The following is a 19,838-nucleotide window of genomic DNA, read 5'->3' as shown; positions in this document are numbered from 1 at the left end:
GTAATTCTGTTTGATTTTTTTGAGTACCACCATACTGATTTTCACAGCAGCTGCACCATTGTACATCCCCCAACACTGGACAAGCATTCCAGTTTCTCCAATCTACACCAACATTTGTTTCCTTTCTCTTTTCTATTCTTTTTTCTTTTCTCTTCTTTTTCTTTTCCTTTTCTTTTCCTTCCCTTTCCTTTCCTTTTTCTCTTTTGTTTTCCTTTTCTGTTCTGTTCTTTTCCCTTTTCTTTTTCTTTTTTTTCCTTTTTCTTTTCTTTTTTTCTTTTCTTTCTTTTCTCTGTTCTGTTCTTTCCTTTTCTTTTTCTTCTTTTCTTTCCTCCCCTTCCTTCCTTTTTTTTTTTTTTATTAGAACCATCCTAATGGGTGTGAAGTGGTATCTCATTATGGTTTTGATTTCCATTTCTTCAGTGATTAGTGATGTTGAGCCTCTTTTCATGGGCTTATTGGCCATTTGGTATCTTCTTTGGAGAAATGGCTATTCAACTCCTTTGCCCATTTTTGAGTTGGGTTTTTGTTTGCTTATTGAGTTTTAGGAGTTCTTTATATATTCTGGATATTAATCCTTTATCAGATATATGATTTTCTGATATTTTCTCCCAGTCTGTGAGTTGCCTTTTCACATAAGTTTTTAATCACAAGTTTTTAATTTCAGTTGTCTATTTTGCACATTGTTTGTGCTTTTGGTGTTATATCTCATCATTTGGTTTTTAAGTGTTTTTAAAAATGTATTATTGGTTTTCTGTTACCAGTATTTTGTTGAAGAATTTTATGTTTCTATTCATCAGGGATATTGGTTTATCATTTCTGTTTATTATTCTTAGTCTGATTTTGTTATTGGATAAACCTGGCCCCATAAATAATGAATTGGAAAGTGTTTCCCCCTCTGTTGTCTGAGAGTTCAAGTAGAATTTCTATTATTTCTTCCTCAGATGTTTGATGGAATTTGCCATTGAGACCATCTGTTCCCAGCATTTGCTTTGTGGGAAGTTTTTTTTATGAAGTCTGATTTCTGTTTTTTTGAATCAGTTTTGAAAATTTGTGTTTTTCAAAGAATTTGTTCCATTTTATCTAAATTATTTTAATTTATTGGCCTAAAGTTTTTCTAATATTCAATTATTAACTTTAATTTCTGTTGAAACTGTAGTAATATCTTCTCTTTTATACCTGGTATTGATAATTTTTATCATTTCTCTTTTTGGTGTCTCTAGTCAGACTGGCTAGAGATTTATCAATTTTACTGATCTTTTTTATTGTTGCTTGTTTCAACTTTTTATTTAAATTCTAGTTAGTTATCATATAGTGTAATATTGGTTTCAGGAGTAGAATTTAGTGATTCATTACTTATATATAACACCCAGTGCTCATCACAAGTGCTCTCCTTAATACCCATCATCCATTTAGCCCATCCTCCCCCTTCCTCTCCATCAATCCTCAGTTTGTTCTCTATAGCTAAGAGTCCCTTATGGCTTGCCTCCCTCTCTTTTTTCCCCCTTCCCCTATGTTCATCATTTTTGTTTCTTAAATTCCACATATGAATGAAATCATATGGTATTTGTCTTTCTCTGATTGACTTGTTTTGCTTAGCATAATACACTTTATTTTTTTTATTTTTTTATTTTTTATTTTTTTGAAGATTTTATTTATTTATTTGACAGAGATAGAGACAGCCAGCGAGAGAGGGAACACAAGCAGGGGGAGTGGGAGAGGAAGAAGCAGGCTCATAGCAGAGGAGCCTGATGTGGGGCTCGATCCCAGAACGCCGGGATCACGCCCTGAGCCGAAGGCAGACGCTTAACCGCTGTGCCACCCAGGCGCCCCAGCATAATACACTTTAGCTCCATCCACTTTGTTACAAATGGCAAGAGTTCATTCTTTTTGATGGCTTAGTAATATTCCATTGTGTGTGTGTGCGCGCGTGCCGCATCTTTTTTATTGTAGTTTTAAAAATTTTATTTAAAATGAATTAATTAACATATAGTGTATTATTAGTTTCAGAGGTAGAATTTACTGATTCATCAATTGCATATAACACCCAGCGCTCATTACTTCAAGTGTCCTTCTTAATGCCCATTACCCAGTTACCCCGTCCCCTTCCAGCCTCCCCTCCAGCAGCCCTCAGTTTGTTTCCTGTAGTTAAGAGTCTCTTATGGTTTTTCTCCCTCTCTGATTTCATCTTATTTTATTTTTCCCTCCCTTCCCCTATGTTCATCGGCTCTGTTTCTTAAATTCAACATATGAGTGAAATCATATAATTGTCTTTCTCTGATTGACATATTTTGGTTAGCATAATACCTCTAGTTCCAGCCATATCATTGCAAATGGTAAGATTTCATTTTTTTGATGGGTGAGTAATATTCCATTGTATATATACCTACCACATCTTCTTTATCCATTCATCTGTCAATGGGCATCTGGGCTCTTTCCATATTTTGGCTATTGTGGACATTGCTGCTATAAACATTGGGGTGCAGTTGCCCCTTTGAATCACTATGTTTGTGTCTTTTTTTCTTACTTTTTTTTTTTTTTTTAGATTTTATTTGTTTGTCAGAGAGAGAGAGAGCAAGCACGAGCGGAGGGAGTGGCAGGCAGAGGGAGAAGCAGGCTCCCTGCTGAGCAAGGAGCCTGATGTGGAACTCAATCCCAGGACCCTGGGATCATGACCTGAGCCAAAGGCAGACACTTAACTGACTGAGCCACCCAGGTGTTCCACTGTGTTTGTATCCTTTGGATAAATACATAGTAGTGAAATTGCTGGGTCATAGGGTAGCTCTATTTTCAACTTTTTGAGGAACCTCCATACTGTAGCTAGCTAGTATTTTGGTGAGAATTTTTGCATCCATGTTCATCAGGGATATTCATCTGTAATTCTCCTTTTTGGTGGGTCTTTGGCTTTGGGATCACAGTAACGCTGGCATCATAGAATGAGTTTGGAAATTTTCTGTATGCCAAATCTTCTTTATCCATTCATCAGTTGATGGACATTTGGGCTCCTTCCATAATTTGGCTATTGTTGATATCAATTTTACTGCTCTTTACTATTAGCTTATTAAGTATACATCTTTATTTTATTTGATTTTTTAAAATGTTAGTGGTTCTAAGATTTACAATATGCATCTTTAACTTATCGCAGTCTACCTTCAAATAATATTCTAACATTTCACGTATTATACAAGAATCTTAAACTCTTTACTCTCATTTCCCCATTTTCCTTTATGTTGCTGTTGTATGTACTTTATTTCTCCATTTCTTTAAAGCCCACAACATATTGCTTTAAACAGTTATCTTTAGAAAAATTTATTTTTATTTTATTTTTTTATTTTTTTAAAGATTTTATTTATTTGTCAGAGAGAGAGAGAGCACAAAAAGGGGTAGCAGCAGGCAGAGGGAGAAGCAGGCTCCCCACTGAGCAAGGAGCCCAATGTGGGACTTGATCCCAGGACTCTGGGATCATGACCTGAGCCAAAGGAAGATGCTTAACTGACTGAGACACCCAGGTGTCCCTTTAGAAAAAATTTTAAATCTGAAAAATGTTTTCTATTCACTTACATATTTATTATTTCCAGTACTGTTTATTATTTTCATAGATTCACATTTCTATTTCATATTTTCCTTCCTTCTGAAGAACTTTCTTTAACATTGTGAAGATTTGTTGGTGATCAATTCTCATAGCTTTTGCTTGTTTGTAAATGTCTCTATTTTGTCTTTATTTTACTTATTTATTTTTTTAAAGATTTATTTATTTATTTTTGGAGAGAGAGAGAGAGCGAGAGAGAGAGAGAGAGAGAGCGCGTGTGATTTGGGGTGGGGGAGGGCAGAGGAAGAGTGAGAGAGAGAATCTCCAGCAGATTTCCTACTGACCAGGAACTGGACACGGGTCTCGATCCTACAACCCTGAGATCATGACCTCAGCTGAAATCAAGAGTCAGATGCTTAACCGACTGAGCTACCCAGGCGCTCCTATTCTGTCTTTATTTTTAAAATATATTTCACTGGATACTGAATTCTAGATTGTTTCTTTAACACTTTAAAGTTGCTGTTCCATCATTGTTTCTGATATGAAGTTTGTTATCTTTCTTATCTTTGTTTCTCTGTATATAATGTGTCTCCTCATCCCCCCCTGCTGCTTTTAAAATTTTTTTCTTTATCACTATTCTTTTTAAAGCAGTGTAATTATGACTTATTCTAATGTGGATTTCTTTGTATTTATCCTTCTTGTAGTTCATTGACCTTCATGAATCTGTGGGTACTTTTCATTGAATTTGGAAAAATTTTGGCTATAATTCTTTAAAATCATTTCTATCTAACCCCCCTTTTTCCTAGGACTCCAATTACATGTTAGTCTGCTTTATACGGCCTCACAAATCACTGATATTCTATTTATTTTAATGGGATGAGAGCTTTTTGTTTTCTATGGCTAATTTTGGAGAGTTTCTGTAGTTATATCATTATGTCCACAGTCTTCTGCAATGTTTAAACTGCTGTTAATTCCATCCAGTGAATTTTTTATTTTAGATTTTTTATGTCTACAAATTCCATTTTTTAAAATATTTTTCATCTCTCCTATTGTGCTCATGTTTTCTTTTAATTCTTTGAGCATCTTTATGACAGACTGTATTTTCCAGTATGTTCACATTCTTTTCTTTTTTTAAAAAAAGATTCTATTTATTTGAAAGAGAGAGAGAGAGTGTGTGTGAAAGCACCAGAGAGACCATGAGTGGGGGGGGGCAGAGGGAGAGGGAGAAGCAGACTCCCCACTAGCAAGGAGCCCGATGCGGGGCTCGATTCCAGGACCCCGGGACCATAATCTGAGCCAGAGACAGATGCTTAACCGACTGAGCCATGCAGGTGCCCCACAACATTATTTTCAATTGCACATGCCGTTCTCCAACTTTGCTACTGCCTAATCGAGATGGCATCTATGTCTCCTCACTTGAAACTGGTCAGGCCCTTGTGGATCTGTTGCCTGAGAATATGGATGTTATGACACTGTTATTTCTAAGCCTGGGTCATAAAAAGTGTACAACTTCTACCTTGTTTTCTCTCTTTTATGTGATTCTCTCCGTGATACCCACCTACCATGCTGTGAGAAAACCCGCATCAAATGGAGAAACCCATGAGGAAATGAACCAAAGGCCAAAGCCTTAGCTAATAAGCTCCCAGCCAATAACCAGCACCAGCTTTCCAACCATATTAATGAGCTGTCTTGGAAGCAGATCCTTTAGATCTCCAGTCAAGTTGCTACACCTAATGCTGTGTAGAACTTCCCTCTGAGCCTTGCCCAAATTCCAGATTCATAAACAAAATAATGATTATTTTTTTAAGCTACAGGTTTTGAATGGTTTGCTATAAACCTGTAGGTATTTATATTTTCTCTTTTAATTCCTTATCTTTTAATTCTGTCTTCTTTGTCTTTTCCATATTTTTATTGACTGATTTTTTTCCTCATTGTGGGTCACATTTTTCTGATTCTTTGTAGTAATTTTTGATTGGATGCTGGATTTAGTAAATTTTGTCAAGTGCTATGTAGCGTTTTGTTTTAAAAGAGGATTGGACTTTGTTCTGGCAAGGCAGTTAAGTTATTTAAGAATCAACTTGATCTTTTTGAAGGTTCATCTCTTTACAGTGGGACTAGAGTACCTTTTACTCTTGGGTGGGGTTCAGCAAACTTTTTTTGTAATTAGATAGTAAATATTTTAGGCCTTGCAAACCATATTTTAGGCTGTTGCAGCTGTTCATATTTGTAGTGCAAAGCAGCTGTGCACAGCAGGTAAATGAATGGGTGCTTCTTTGTTTAAATAAAACTTTATTTACAGGAATAAGTGGTGGGCCACATTCGGCCTGTGAGCACTGTTTTGCTGATCCCTGCTCTTGGGCAGTAGTTCTTCAACTTTTTTGGTTTTTAGTACCACTTCAAACTTTTATCTAGGTCTCCAAAGATCTTTTGCTTATTTTTATATCGGTATTTACTGTATTAGAAATTATAGCTGAAGAATTTTAGAGTCTTTATTCATCTAAAATTGAATAATGATTAACCTATTATATGCTTGCATAAATAACATTTTTTTAATGAAAAATAACTGTCTCTTCCAAAACAAAAAATAGAATAATGTTATTGATTTGCTTTTTTGGTGTGAATGTCTTACATGTCTGGCTTAAGAGAGAACAGCTGGAGTCTCATATGTGCTTCTTCATTAAATCTTTTGCAACATCCCATTTCAGATAGCATTTGGAACACTCCACTGTGTACTCATAAGAGAATGATTCTGAAAAAGGCAAGTAACATCTTAGTATTATTAGAAAAATAGTTGTGACCTTGTTGATCCCCTGAAAGGGTCTTGAAGTCCTCCACAGGTCCCCAGACCACACTTATCTTGGGCAAGATTAGCCTCAAGTATGCTAAGCCCTGACCCTTCTGGGATCTCAACTGAATGTGCTAGATATTTGAGGAGGTATTTGTACTCTCCTCTTTGGTTGTTGGGAACTCCAGTGATTCCCTACCCTTTGTGACCTCTGGGAATTGTTTAGCTTACTGCTTCCCAGTGATTGTTCCTTTCCCAGCAACCGCTGTTCTTTGCTTGTCTTTGTAGAGTTTCACCCTATGCATGTGCAGGACACTCTGTGAGACTTCTGGAGTTTTTCCGCAGGACAGCTCCTTCCTCAGCTTAGGGAGACTGAAAGATTCTATTAGGCTGTGCTCTCCTTGCATTGCAGCCTACAGGTTGCCTTCGGTCGGAAAGCCCAGTTGTTCATAGGGCTCACCTCATGCATATGCATTCTCTCAGGATTCTTAGTGCTGCTTGTTGTTTAGTGTCTGCAGGTGGTGGTTTCGTATGTGTTGTCGGCATTGAGTGGTTTATGTGGGGGGAGGGGCGAGTCCTGTAGCAGTTATTTCTTTGTGTGCAGACATCCCTGACTGTTTTGGTTTTGTTTTTAACCATATCTGCAGAAACAATTACACAGAGGTCTTATATGTCCTATTAAAACATGATATTTGTTGTCTTGGCCTTCAGTAAAAACTTTCATTTTAGTGTTCTGTTCATATTGATGAAAAATAACTTTTACACAAAGGGGACATTTTCCACCATTGTATGAGGAACAAAGAAGAATGTAATCATTAATTATATATGTAAACCATTTGTTTGCCTTTTGTTTTAGGCAAGTACGTGGGCTCTTTATGTCTCAGTCTCTTAGTAATAATGCATCTAGCATGTTAACAGGAAATGATAAACAGAATATTATAACTTTTGTGTTTTAGTTTTAAGTCTTGTACCTCAGGAGTTAGTAGCTACTCTTATATGCGGTAGTCATACAGACACAGATTCAAATTCTGGCTCTGTGCTTTAGTAGATGTGTAAATGAGACTGTTCGCTTACCCTGAATCTGAGCCTCTGTTTTCTTGTCTGTAAAGTGGGCATGATAATGCTGTATTAAATAGGAATGAGAACTTCTGGTAACAGAGCTGCAGCTGCTGCTGCTACTGCTGCTGCTTCTTTTCCTTCTTTCTTTTTTTTTTTTCTTTTTTTGTTAATAGAGCTTCTAATAACAGTGCTTTAAACAAGGTAGAAATTTATTGTCTCTTTCTCTTCATATAAGAAGAACCTGGCAATTCAGGAGTGGTATGACAGCCCTACAGAGTATGTATTGTGGACCCAGATTCCTTCTCTTTCCATTCTACCATTCTTAGCTCAAGAGTTCTTTCCTCAACGTCACCTCATAATTCTATCCTCAGGGTCACCTTAGAATTCTACTAGAATTCTACCCAGCATGTCCATATCCCAGGCAGCAGGAAGGAGTAGGTGGGGAAGGCAAAAGGGGCATGTCTTCCTTTAAAGAAACTTTATAAAATATAGTCATTTGATTAAAATCTTACTGGCCATCACTTAGTCCTGTGATCATACCTAGCTTTAAGGGAAGCTGGGGAGTATAGTCTTTTAGCAGGATGCTATGAAGAAGGAAGGGAAAAGGGGCTGTTAGGTTGGCATCCAGGAGCATCTGTCACTACTGTCTTGTCTTGCAGTTTCATGGGTTCCCAATGAACTGAGAAATTATCCAGCAGTCAGCAGGTGGAGACCAAAATATCACCCTTGTAAAACTGACAAAGCTGATTCTTGAGAGAAAGGGACTGACATCTGCAGTTAAGTGTGTTTCCTAATATTGAACCCTAGCATTAAACAGACTTGTCCATCCAGTCATGAAAGTGCTAGGCCAGGTAGAGCCTGCCCCTATTAAATTTGTGGTGTGAAGGAGCAAAGTCAATGTGCGTGTCCTGCCAGCAGCTCTTTCTCAGCAGAAGGGAAGGGTTGGTGAGGACTAGAGAGGCTGGGAGTGTTACTTATGTCATCAGAAATGGGGAAGTGTTACCCTTTCCCTTCTCCCTTCCTACATACTTTATCCTAAGAGTTTAGCATGATGCTTGCATTGACTAAGCATTCAGTATATGGTGATTATTATTATAATGATTAGAGCAATTTGAGTGGCCACCACAATGTCTCAGAATCTGTGCATTTAATCTTCCCACATGGGTTTCTGTTTGACACGTATCATGGTTTCTGTGCGATATTTATTTTTTAGTTCACCATGAGACAAAATTGATAAATAATTTTAAAAGGCTGTATAGGTACCTTTTAGGGTAACAGTTTTTAAACTTTTGGTGAGGTCACAGTTTCCTTTGCAAATGCAATGAAATTATGTAGATAGTATAAATTGTACATATGCTTTCTGGGAATACATGGATCTTAAGAACTTATGGCACATAAATTTAATGAACTACAGGTACCTCCACATTACTGTAAACTGGTATCAATGACTTGAATAAGTTAAGTACAATTAATTAATAGGAAGGTGAGAGTGGTTAAGATTATGTGAGGCAGACGGACAGACACATGTTTCAGCTCCAACTGCTCCCACCTATTAGCTTTTTTACCCTAAGCCAGTTACTATTAACCTGGGTGTTACTGTTTTTTTTTTTTTTTTAATCAGTAAAATGAAGGTGATAATAACTTCTGTATCCAAGGTAGAGGAGTAAATGAAATAATACATAGAAAGCCTTAACTTCTGGGCCAGAATATTCACTTGCTCTTTTCTACTGTTGCTGTTGTTTTTATAGTCATTTTTGTTGTTACCCTTCTTTGCCTTTCTGACCTCACCCTGATTATCTTGCAGGTTCCAGTGACTAAGTTATCTTGAATATCATAACTTAAGTTGGAGATAAAATTATTCTGAGCAAACAGCTTGGTCCTTTAGATCTGTTTTTGTTAAAAAAGAAAAGCAAAAGTCCTCAAGAGTAATCTTCGTGATCTTTGATCTCTCCATAATAAGAAAGACCTTTCACAGCCTGCTTCTGGCTCATCAGGGAAAAGATCTTTTGTATGCCCTTAAGAATTTCTCCTTTTTCCCTTGCTTCCTCTCATGTCTCCTTCCTGGCCCACCAGAAAGAGAAAGATGTCAGTTTGATACCTCTGGCCTCTTCTGAAAACCTGGTAATGGTATTTATCCTGTCAGCAGTTCCTGGGTATTTAGTGTTTTACATCTTGATCTGTCTTTATTATTTGAGGGAAAGTCCTTAACTTTCCCCATTCCTTCCTGATGAATAGCTTGGGCTATAGAAGTTTGGTCCCCTTACTAAGAGCTACAGATCCCCTGCTGTTTTTATAGGTTGACTTTTGACACAGACTACTTCTGTTCAAGGAGCTTATTGTTATTAAGTTAGTGCCAGTTTATACCAGAACTTAACTTTTAAAGCACATTTAAATAGACTTCTTAATGGTTTTTTTGGTTGATGTTTGAAATTGTCTAGTGTTTTTTTTTTCCTAATGACCCAAATAGCACATGCTCGATGTAAAAAAATTATTCAGAAAATACATAAATCGTAAAGAAGAAAAGAAAGCTCTCCCATAGTTCTACGCCACCAAACTAGTCACTTTTACTTTTTTTATATGATTCTATCTCCATCTGTCTATACGTATGTATATAAATAAATATATATATATAAAACATGTATACCTATACGTATATATAGGTTTATATGCCTTTCAAGTTTTTTTGTTTTCCCCAGAATGCAGTCCTTCTATATGTACTGTTTTGTGATCTGCTTTTTTCCCCTAACCTATGTATGTGTGTGGTTGTTTTAAATAGTTGTATAGGATTTCATAGAATGGATACAATTTACTTAGCTAATTCCCTATTTGAGATGGATTTAGGTTGCTTATGGTTTTTTAGTAATTTAACCCCAGGATGGTAAACATTTTTCTGCACCCATTTTTGAGTAGTTGTGTTATTTTTGTTTTCTTAATCCATTCTTAGAAGTTGAATTCATGGGTCAAAGGCTGTGTACCTCCTAACTGGTTATGAAAGTACCTTTTTCTAATCAAATTTGGGTATTATTGGTGTTTTTAATATTTTTCAGTGTGATAACAAAACTAATGTCTGAGTGTTTTAATTTCTGTTTCTTTGATTATTAGAGATTAAACGTTATTTTCATGTTTTTTGGCCACTTGCATTTTTTCTGAGATTAATTTTGTGTTATATAGTCTTGCTTCCTAAGACATGTATATTTTAAAAACGGCAGAATTTTATTTCTTGTTTTAAGAGATTATATTTTAAAATTATACTGTTATAAATGCTATGATATATATTTATATATTACAAAATTATATTACAAATGATTTTGTTTTTGCTGGACTTAATTTCTTACTTAGCTAGTTATTTTCAAGTATTAACATAGGAAATTAAGTAATTAACTAGTAAAGAAAACCAAGCTTGTTAGAATAATTTGTTTGTCTAAAATACAAATGAAGAGGACTGAAATTCTTAATGCTTATTTGCACTTTAAGGTACCTATTTTGGTTTAACTGTTTTTAATTTGCTCACATCTGGTTCTTGACCATGTTCTGGATAAGAGATGCCTATATAAATGTGTATCTGTATTTTTACTTGTTCATTTTCATCACTGCTAAAATGACAGGAATTGGAAATTGATGATTGAGGTAACCATGATCAGAAGATGCTTTGGATATAATCTTTCCACATGATAAGGAGCATGTTTTTATTTTATTGCTTTTAGAAGAAAAACAACAGTGAAGACATTATGTATTTATGCAGACTACAAATCTGATGAAAGCTATACTCCAAGCAAGATCTCAGTCAGAGTAGGAAATAATTTTCACAATCTTCAAGAAATTCGGGTATGTCTTTCAGATTTTAAAATATATGTTATCCTGTAACTCTTGCTCTTTGGAAAATAGTTACATTCGACTCTAGATTAGACAGATTAAGATGTTAATATATAAAAGGAAAATTATTAATATTTAAGAAAATATTTTTAATTTTTTATATTTAAAAATTTTTTGGAAATCTGATTGTCATCTTAGTTTTTTTCCAGTGTTTTATTATGGAAATTTTCAGACATACAGAAAAGCTGAATTGTATAGTGAACCCCAGTATACTTACCTCCTAGATTCTATAATGATTAATGTTTTGCTATATTTGCTTTATTATTATCTGTCCATCAATTCATCTAATTTTTATATGCATTTCAAAATAACTTCCAGATATTTGTACTTATCACCCCAAATACTTCAGCATAATATATGATAACTGGAGTTATGAATATTTGCTTCAGGTTCATTTTTTAAGGTACAATTTATATGCAGTTTCCACAAATCTTAAATATATTATTTGTGAGTTTTCACAAAGGCAAACATATATGTAACCCCAACTCCTATTAACATATAGAACATGTTCATTACCCCATAAAATTCCTTCATATCCCTTTCTAATCAATCTCCATCTCTATCGTACTCTCAGAGGTAAATATTGTTCTAATTTCGTTTGCTTATTCATTCATTCACTATACAGATCAGTTTTGCCTGTTCTAGCATGTCATATAAATGGAATCACAGATGATGTAACTTTTTGTAAGGCTTCTTTCACTCAGCCTAATTTTTTGACAATCCATCCTGTTGTTGCATGTAGCAGTACTTCATTTTTTTTATATTCCTGAGTTATACTGCATTGTTTAAATATACCCCGATTTATTTTTTATTTTTATTTTTAAAGATTTTATTTATTTATTTGACAGAGATAGAAACAGCCAGTGAGAGAGGGAACACAAGCAGGGGGAGTGGGAGAGGAAGAAGCAGGCTCATAGCGGAGGAGCCTGATGTGGGGCTCGATCCCAGAACGCTGGGATCACGCCCTGAGCCGAAGGCAGAAGCTTAACCGCTGAGCCACCCAGGCGCCCCTATACCCTGATTTATTTATCTGCTGTATAACTTTTTGAAGCTATTAGGATAATGCTTTCGTGACCTGTTATTAGTCCCCAAATATTTGCATTTCAGAGATACTTTCAATGAGTTTGAACTTTGTACTTGTAAAGTTCTGGCCCTTTGCATTTTTTCTTGTCAGAAAGTCATTGAGCTCAAATAATCATTAAGATCTTTTAAATTAGGTGATTCTGAGAGATCTGGGAAGCACCTGTGATTTTTGAAAGACTTCCAGCCAATTTGTGGCCTGGACTCTTATTTGACTTAGTGTTTATAAGACCCTGTCTCTACATTTATATTTCTTCCCTCAGTTAGTAATAAAATGCTTAATAAGAATCACATATACTTTCATTATTTACTAATTAAATGCAGTGTTGTTCCCTTGTGAAATTTGTTTATATGTCGACAAATAAGAATAAGTAAGGACATTGTCACCCACAGGTATTTGGTTTTTTGTTTTGTTTTTTCATCCTCTGAGGTAAGTTTGCAACTTTTTAAGATGACCACCTGATCTTATTCCAGTTATCTTCCTTTACTCTTAAGGAATGATCGTATAAATTTTCTTGACAACTAATTTGCCTTTGAAAAATTGTCCTAAATAAGATACTCTTTTTTAATTTAAAAATATTTATTTTGTGTGACCATACTGGTTAATGTGTACTTTACATGCTTGAATAAATTCATAGTCAGTTCTTCATTTTCTTTGTAAGTTTCTTCATTTATCCGAGTGCTTTTTTCAGTCAGAATATTTTAGATTATTTTTATTATCATAATTACATTGGGCCTTTTGCTAGCCCTTTTAGTCATATGATACATTTAATCAGTGTTTAGTGCGTTAAGGACTTGAGATATACTTTGTTAAACATTTTGTATTTATCACATGATTGGGTTACTCATACTGAGCAGCCTTTTGGGAGCAGAGCTGGCTTGTTTTGGTTTAAAATTAAAGGTTTATCATATAATCCCTCAGGCAGGTTGAATTATGTGACACACCCAAAATAAAGTTTTGATCCAAGATGTGTGTGGCATATATTTGAAATGTCCACTAGATGTCACTATTGTCCTTTAATTGCTAGTCTCATAATCTAGTTGTTAGTAAGACCTTAAGTAGTGTTCGTTGTAACTCGTTTTTCTCAGAGTATATATATTCAAATATTCTTTGATGCATTCTGGAAAATGTGCATCTTCATACATGATTTCTTGGTTTATGTTTTAAATATGTATTTTGTATTCTTTTGTAAATTGGACAAACTTGAAATGATATTTGGACCACTGCAGAAATCTAGTTTTTGCTTCTATTATATCGTTTAAGTACCGAAACATTAGCCACATAGAATAAGTGCTCTTTTAGGTAGTCTCTTAATTTTATTCCAAGTGTGTTTATATTTCTGTGTAGTGACCACATACCCTCATGAGACCAGTAATACTAAATATTACCAGGTGATAATGTAAGTTGTTTTCCTGAAAAACTTAATGAACATACTGCTTTTCTGCCACAGTTCTCACTAAGGAACCATAATTTTTGGATTTTGCTTTAAAATATTAGTGCCGCCTTTGCAGCTCATGATATAAAGTATACTTTATCTTTTAATTATACATCTTTATATGTAATTTACTGTTTACTTTTTTTCTAAGTTAAAGAAATAATCTGATATCATTTAATTTTTTAAGAGAAGATAAGTAGATCATGATTTTATTTTCTTTCATTACTACTACTACAGGATATAGATTGTTATTTTTTAAAAATCTTCTCTAACTCAGATACTAAGACAAGTGATTAAAATAGTGCTAACTTTTATGGGGTTTTTAGAGCCATCATTTCATTAGTTATAGGACTGATTTAACTGAGTGGAAAATCCAACTAAATCTTTTTATATTTTTCCATGGAGGGTTGCCCACAGGAGGGTGTAGTGTGTATTGGAGTGTTTAATAGGTTTTCCTTTTTTACTAGAAATTATGGATTTGTTTACTTGAAAACACTCTAAAAACCTATTTTCTGTCATTTTATTATTGATTTGAATTGGTAACTTTACAAAAATTTAGTTCCGGGCAAAAAAAGCTAATGGCTACCCTATCTATCAAAAAATTACTCTTTTTCTATCGTGTGTTTTCCTTCATTTCAGTTATAAAGCACACTATCTTGATCTTTGTAACCTCTGTTGAAAAATCTCTGAGATCGGGCCTTCCCTTTACTCTTCTAGAATGCATATTTCATATATGCATTTTCATGTATCTGAGGAGGGACTTACAATGGAAATAAAGTTTAGACTTTCTGCTTAATGGTTACAAGATACTCAAACTAGGTTTGGTCGAATAGAATGCTTTTGATGCCAAAACTTGTGAATAACTTCCTTGATAACATGATGAATTCATTTATGCCACTCATTCTACTTTTTTGTTTTTAAAATTGTCCACTCTACAGAAATTGGGAACCAGTGACCTAAGAACATTTCATGAGATGTTTGTGATTTATTGCTTCCACACAAACTGCTGCTGCTGCTGCTTCTTCTTCTTTTACACAAACTACTTGTATGTAGAAGGAGGACTTAGCATTTCAGCCTTTGTGGCATTATCTTCTCAAAACACTTCATCTCAGAGGTGTTACTTTTGTGCAGAAAGTCATGTTCATCATATTATTGAGGAAGTTATTCAATAGAAGCTTTCAAATAAAGATAAATGCTTTTAAAATTTTTATTTATCTATCTACCTATTTATTTATTCAGTTATATTTATTTTTTTCAAGTAAGCTCCATAGCCAATGTGAGGCTTGAACTCTCGACCCGGAGATTGAGAGTCCCAAGCTCTATGGACTGAGACAGCCAGGCGCTTTTAAAATTTTTAAATCATTTGCCTTTTAGCATTATGTTTTGGTTTAATGCTATTTTTTTCCTTTGCCCTCAGAAGGAAAAATATGTGCGAAGGAACTGTTTTGTCATTTAGAGTAAGAAACCAAAGAAGAGTCTATCTTAGATGTAACCATTTTAACATCATAGAAAACATCGCCAGCTAAAGTTCAAGAAAACTTAAAGTCCCTTTCAGTTTTCCAACTAGTTATTTATCTTTTTAAAAACTATTATAGAAATTTTTTTGCTTAAATATGAAACTAAGGTGATTTATTAGACAGAATGACAGCTCTCAAAATTATTTCTATGTAGTTCTGTAAAAAACAACTTGTTAACTGAAGGTTAAACATATTTTCAGCATATGTGAAAGTTGTCCTTTGATTCATTGTTAGCATTTTGCTTCTAAAATTTGTGACCGCAAAAGTATAGAATATTAATGGAGCGCAAGATTGTGCACTTACATGAATTTTAAGCTTTGTTTTTGTCTTCAGATAATAAGGCTGTTACTAAAAGTTGTTTTTTTTTTTTTTTTTAAGAGGAGGGTTGAAACAAGTCTTCAATGTTAAGAGAGCTGTAATGATATTTTTCTTTTCTTCTATGTGGGCGAGCCTTTTGGCTCTCCTCCTTGTGTCTTGAATCAGTAGCATGGCTATGGGAGTCCATATTTGGTACTTTGACAAAAGTGGTTAAAAAGTCAGCTCTTCTGTTAGCATAACATTTACTATTATAATTTGAGTTCTGTTAATGTGTGTGGTAGAGTAAGAAGATGCAGACAGAGTCTCTGACTCTATCCATCGATCTTAAAATCTACTTATATTTACTTTCTGATGAGGGGTCTGTTTTAAACAACTTGATATAAAGTGGAATGATTTAGGCGGTACCTATAAACATAAATTGATTTGATAGGACAGTGTTTAATTTATTGAGCCTTTGGAAAAAAATAGTTTTTGCTGAATTTAGCTAGTTTAAAAGAAAATGTTTTTAAAAATTAGTTTTTTTTTTTTTTAAAGATTTTTATTTATTTTTTTGACAGAGATAGAGACAGCCAGCAAGAGAGGGAATACAGCAGGGGAGTGGGAGAGGAAGAAGCAGGCTCCTAGCGGAGGAGCCTGATGTGGGGCTCGATCCCATAACGCCGGGATCACGCCCTGAGCCGAAGGCAGATGCTTAACCGCTGTGCCACCCAGGTGCCCCTAAAAATTAGTTTTTATTTTATTTTTTATTTTTATTTTTTAAAGATTTTATTTATTTATTTGACAGAGAGAGAGACAGCCAGTGAGAGAGGGAACACAAGCAGGGAGAGTAGGAGTGGAAGAAGCAAGCTCCCAGCAGAGCAAGGAGCCCAATGTGGGGCTCGATCCCAGGACGCTGGGATTACACCCTGAGCTGAAGGCAGACGCTTAACGACTGAGCCACCCAGGCGCCCTTAAAAATTAGTTTTTATAATTGACCTTGAGACATCTTTGAAATGAGTGTGGAATATGTTGTTGTGATACACATTATTTTTAGGCCAGAAATGTTATCCTCTCTTATCCTAACATGCAATTTTAAAAAAGTTATTCATGATTATATACATTACTTATTTCCAAAATGGAGTTGAGATAACTATGCATTTGGGGTATATTTCCTTTTGACTCTAAAATGTTACACAGTAGAATATTATATATATATATTTTTAAAGATCTTATTTATTTATTTTGAGAGAGAGAGCGGGGGAGGGACAGAGGCAGAGTGAGAAAGAGAATCTCAAGCTGACGCCACACTGAGCATGGGGCCCCATGTGGGGCTCGATCTCCTGACCCTCAGATCATGACCAGAACGGAAACCAAGAGTGGGATGCTTAACTGACTGAGCCACCCAGGCACCCCTATATATATTTTTAAGAGACTGATATTGTTGTATCTCTTGTTTTTTTGTTTGACCACAAACAGACTGTAGAGGTGTAATCTGGCATTCCCATTATAAGACAGACTCATACTTTATTTAGTAGATATTTATTTATGGCCTGCTAAATGCCAGGCACGGTATTAGATACTGGGGATACAGTAAAGATAGTCATTGTTTCTGTCCTTAAACACTTCATAGTTTGGTGGAAAAGATAGGCAAATAAATAAAAAATTATAATAGAGTCTAGTAAATACAGATGGGGCTGTGGGAACGCAATGGAATAGTAGGAGCAATGTTTTAAAAGCTTTTTCTAAAAGAGGTGATGGTTCAAGTGAATCTTAAGGATAAACATAAAGCCTACTCAGGTGGGCGATCAAGTGGAGGCATTTTAGAGGGGCCACAGCATATATAAAAGTATAGAAACAGGAGAGCGTGGCATAACAGCAGAACTGCAAGTAATTTAGTACTTCTGGAAGCTGGGTAGGTATGGAGGAGTGGCAAAAAAGACTGCAGAAGTGTTTATTCATTCTACACATTTATTGTGATGTAATGGTAATATGGCCTCTGTACATATGGAGTTTACATTCATTCAGGGGACAAATGTATAATTGTTACAGTGAAAATACATAGGCAAGAATCAGATTGTGCTTACCGTCAGAGAGTTTACACTTTAAATGTGGGGTTGATAAAATTTAATCTTGGAAATGCTGGAGCTGGAGCAATGTGAAGACTGGGTTGGTGGTATCCAGATGAAAATTATGAGGATTTAACCAAGGCTATGGGAATTGTATTCAAAAGAAAAGGATGTATTTGAAATAGAATCAACAGAGCTTGTGACTGATTGGTACCTAGGGTATACTGGGAGGGTGGGTGGGGTTCAAGTAGGTGGAAGAGGGCATCTAGAGTTCTTCTCCTGTTTGGCACCTGGTTGATTGTTGTATTAATCAGAAACCGAGTACACAGAGAACATTGGGAGTGGAGAGAAAGGTTACTAGAAAACTAATGAGATTAGTTTTTGTCACTGATTTCTGGTATTTTTTCAGATGGAGGGTTTTTCAGGGTGTAGTCAGGTAATTGGATCTGAACCTGAGGAAAAAAGTCTAGGTTAGAGGTGTAGATTTGAGAATTATCAATGTGTAAGGAGAAGCTTATGTGTGAGTTCTGATTCATTCAGGGAATGTGTATAGGAGAAAAGAAGAGTACTGGGGCTGGAACTATGGAAATGCCAGTATTCAAGGGCTGGGAAGAAAAAGATGATTCAATGAGCAAAAGCTGAGAGGAACTGCTAGTGACGAGAGGAAAATTGAGAGACAGTGTTGTCGCAGAAGCTGTGCACAGTTAGGAGGATCCAGTTAGACAGGGACGGAAAGCTTCCTGCCCCAGCCTGTGTTATATATTTTAATAGGCAATTTATTTAATGCATTTCTCTGCTAAGGCGGCTTCTGCAAGTAGTTTAATCACTCTTTGGAGCAATAGTTTCTACATTTATAGATTGGAGACTAGTGAAATTATTTAATAGCAGAAATTCAGCTTTTCCTACCCTAGTATTTGGGCCAAGTAAGAAGATTCTGAAGGGGATTCTTGTTTTGTTTCACAATGCTTTGAATGGGAAGGTTTTATACTGCGGGTGCATACTTAAACTTTGAAGATGAGGAGGTTTCTTTTCAGAGCATCGTGCTCTAGAGTCGCTTTTCTCAAGTGCTCTTTCGCAGCGGTTATGGAAGAACTGCACTGTTTCTTGTAGGCAGAGTGACAGCAGTAACAGCCGAGGGCAAAGAAAACAAAAAACAAAATTAAAAACCCTTAATTTAATTGTATGGCAGGATACAATAAATAAAAATAGGCACTTTACTTACGAAAATGAAAATGCAGTGGTTTCGGAGATACAGATTACCAACACCTTTTATATCAGGAGAGCCTACTGAGTGAGTATGGCCAGCTGAACAGGGCAGGGGGAGGCACCTGGCTGAGAACTTAGCAAGTGTCAAAAACAGCAGGCCTTTAATAGAAAGTTGTCAAATAAGTATACCAGCAGTCAGTCCCTACGCTTTCCACTGATCCATGCTTGTGTGGTTTGCTTCAAAAAAGATTATTTGGGCAAGTCTGATTCCTTCTCTCAAAAATTAAAAAAAAATTTTTAATTGTGATAAAAAACATATAAAATTTACCATCTTCACATTTTTAAGTGTATGGTTCAATAGTGTTAAGTGTAGTCACATTGTTGCACAACAGATATCCAAAATTTTTTTCATCTTGCAAAGCTGAAAATCTATATTTGTTAAACAGCTCCTCCTCGTTTTTCCTTCATCTTAGCCCCTGATAACCACCATTCTACTTTCTGTTCCTATGAATTTGGCTACTTTAGAAACTTCATATAAATGGGCTCATGGTATTTGTCTTATTGTGACTGGCTTATTTCACTTCGCACAGTGTCATCAAGGTTCACCCAGGCTGTAGCATATGACAGGATATCTTTCCTTTTTAAGGCTAAATGATATTCCACAGTATGTTCATCCGTCCATCTGCTGATGGACCTTCCACAAGAGGTGTGAATAATGCTGCTGTGAATATGAGTGTGCAAACATAAATATCTCTTTGAGACCCTGCTTTCGGTTGTTTGGGGTATATAAGAGAAGTGGGATTGCAGGATGAGATGATAGTTCTATTGTAATTTTTTGTCTCTCTCAGGACTATGACTCACAAGAAACAGGCAAGTTAGCACTGAGACCTGATACAGAGAGATAGTGATACGGAGAGGGTGGGAAGGTGAGGGACCATGTGCAATCTGAAGTTTTAAAGTTAGAAGAGTATATAGACTATGAGATGCGGGAGG

The 19,838-nt window shown here is 35.5% G+C and overlaps 1 protein-coding gene across 2 annotated transcripts in view; it reads left to right on the top strand.

Moving 5' to 3' along the window:
- ANAPC10 (anaphase promoting complex subunit 10) overlaps positions 1-19,838 on the top strand; it is a 90,416-nt gene that overhangs the window by 33,508 nt on the left and 37,070 nt on the right. For both annotated transcript variants that reach the window (XM_008685439.2, XM_040626339.1), the window contains exon 4: positions 11,075-11,195. In XM_008685439.2, coding sequence (XP_008683661.1) covers positions 11,075-11,195 — 121 coding nt within the window. The remainder of the gene's footprint in view (positions 1-11,074; positions 11,196-19,838) is intronic.

Source organism: Ursus maritimus, unplaced genomic scaffold, assembly GCF_017311325.1.
Source record: "Ursus maritimus isolate PB19 unplaced genomic scaffold, ASM1731132v1 scaffold_11, whole genome shotgun sequence".
Lineage (NCBI taxonomy): Eukaryota > Metazoa > Chordata > Mammalia > Carnivora > Ursidae > Ursus > Ursus maritimus.
This window is presented reverse-complemented; position numbering and strand designations above follow the sequence as displayed.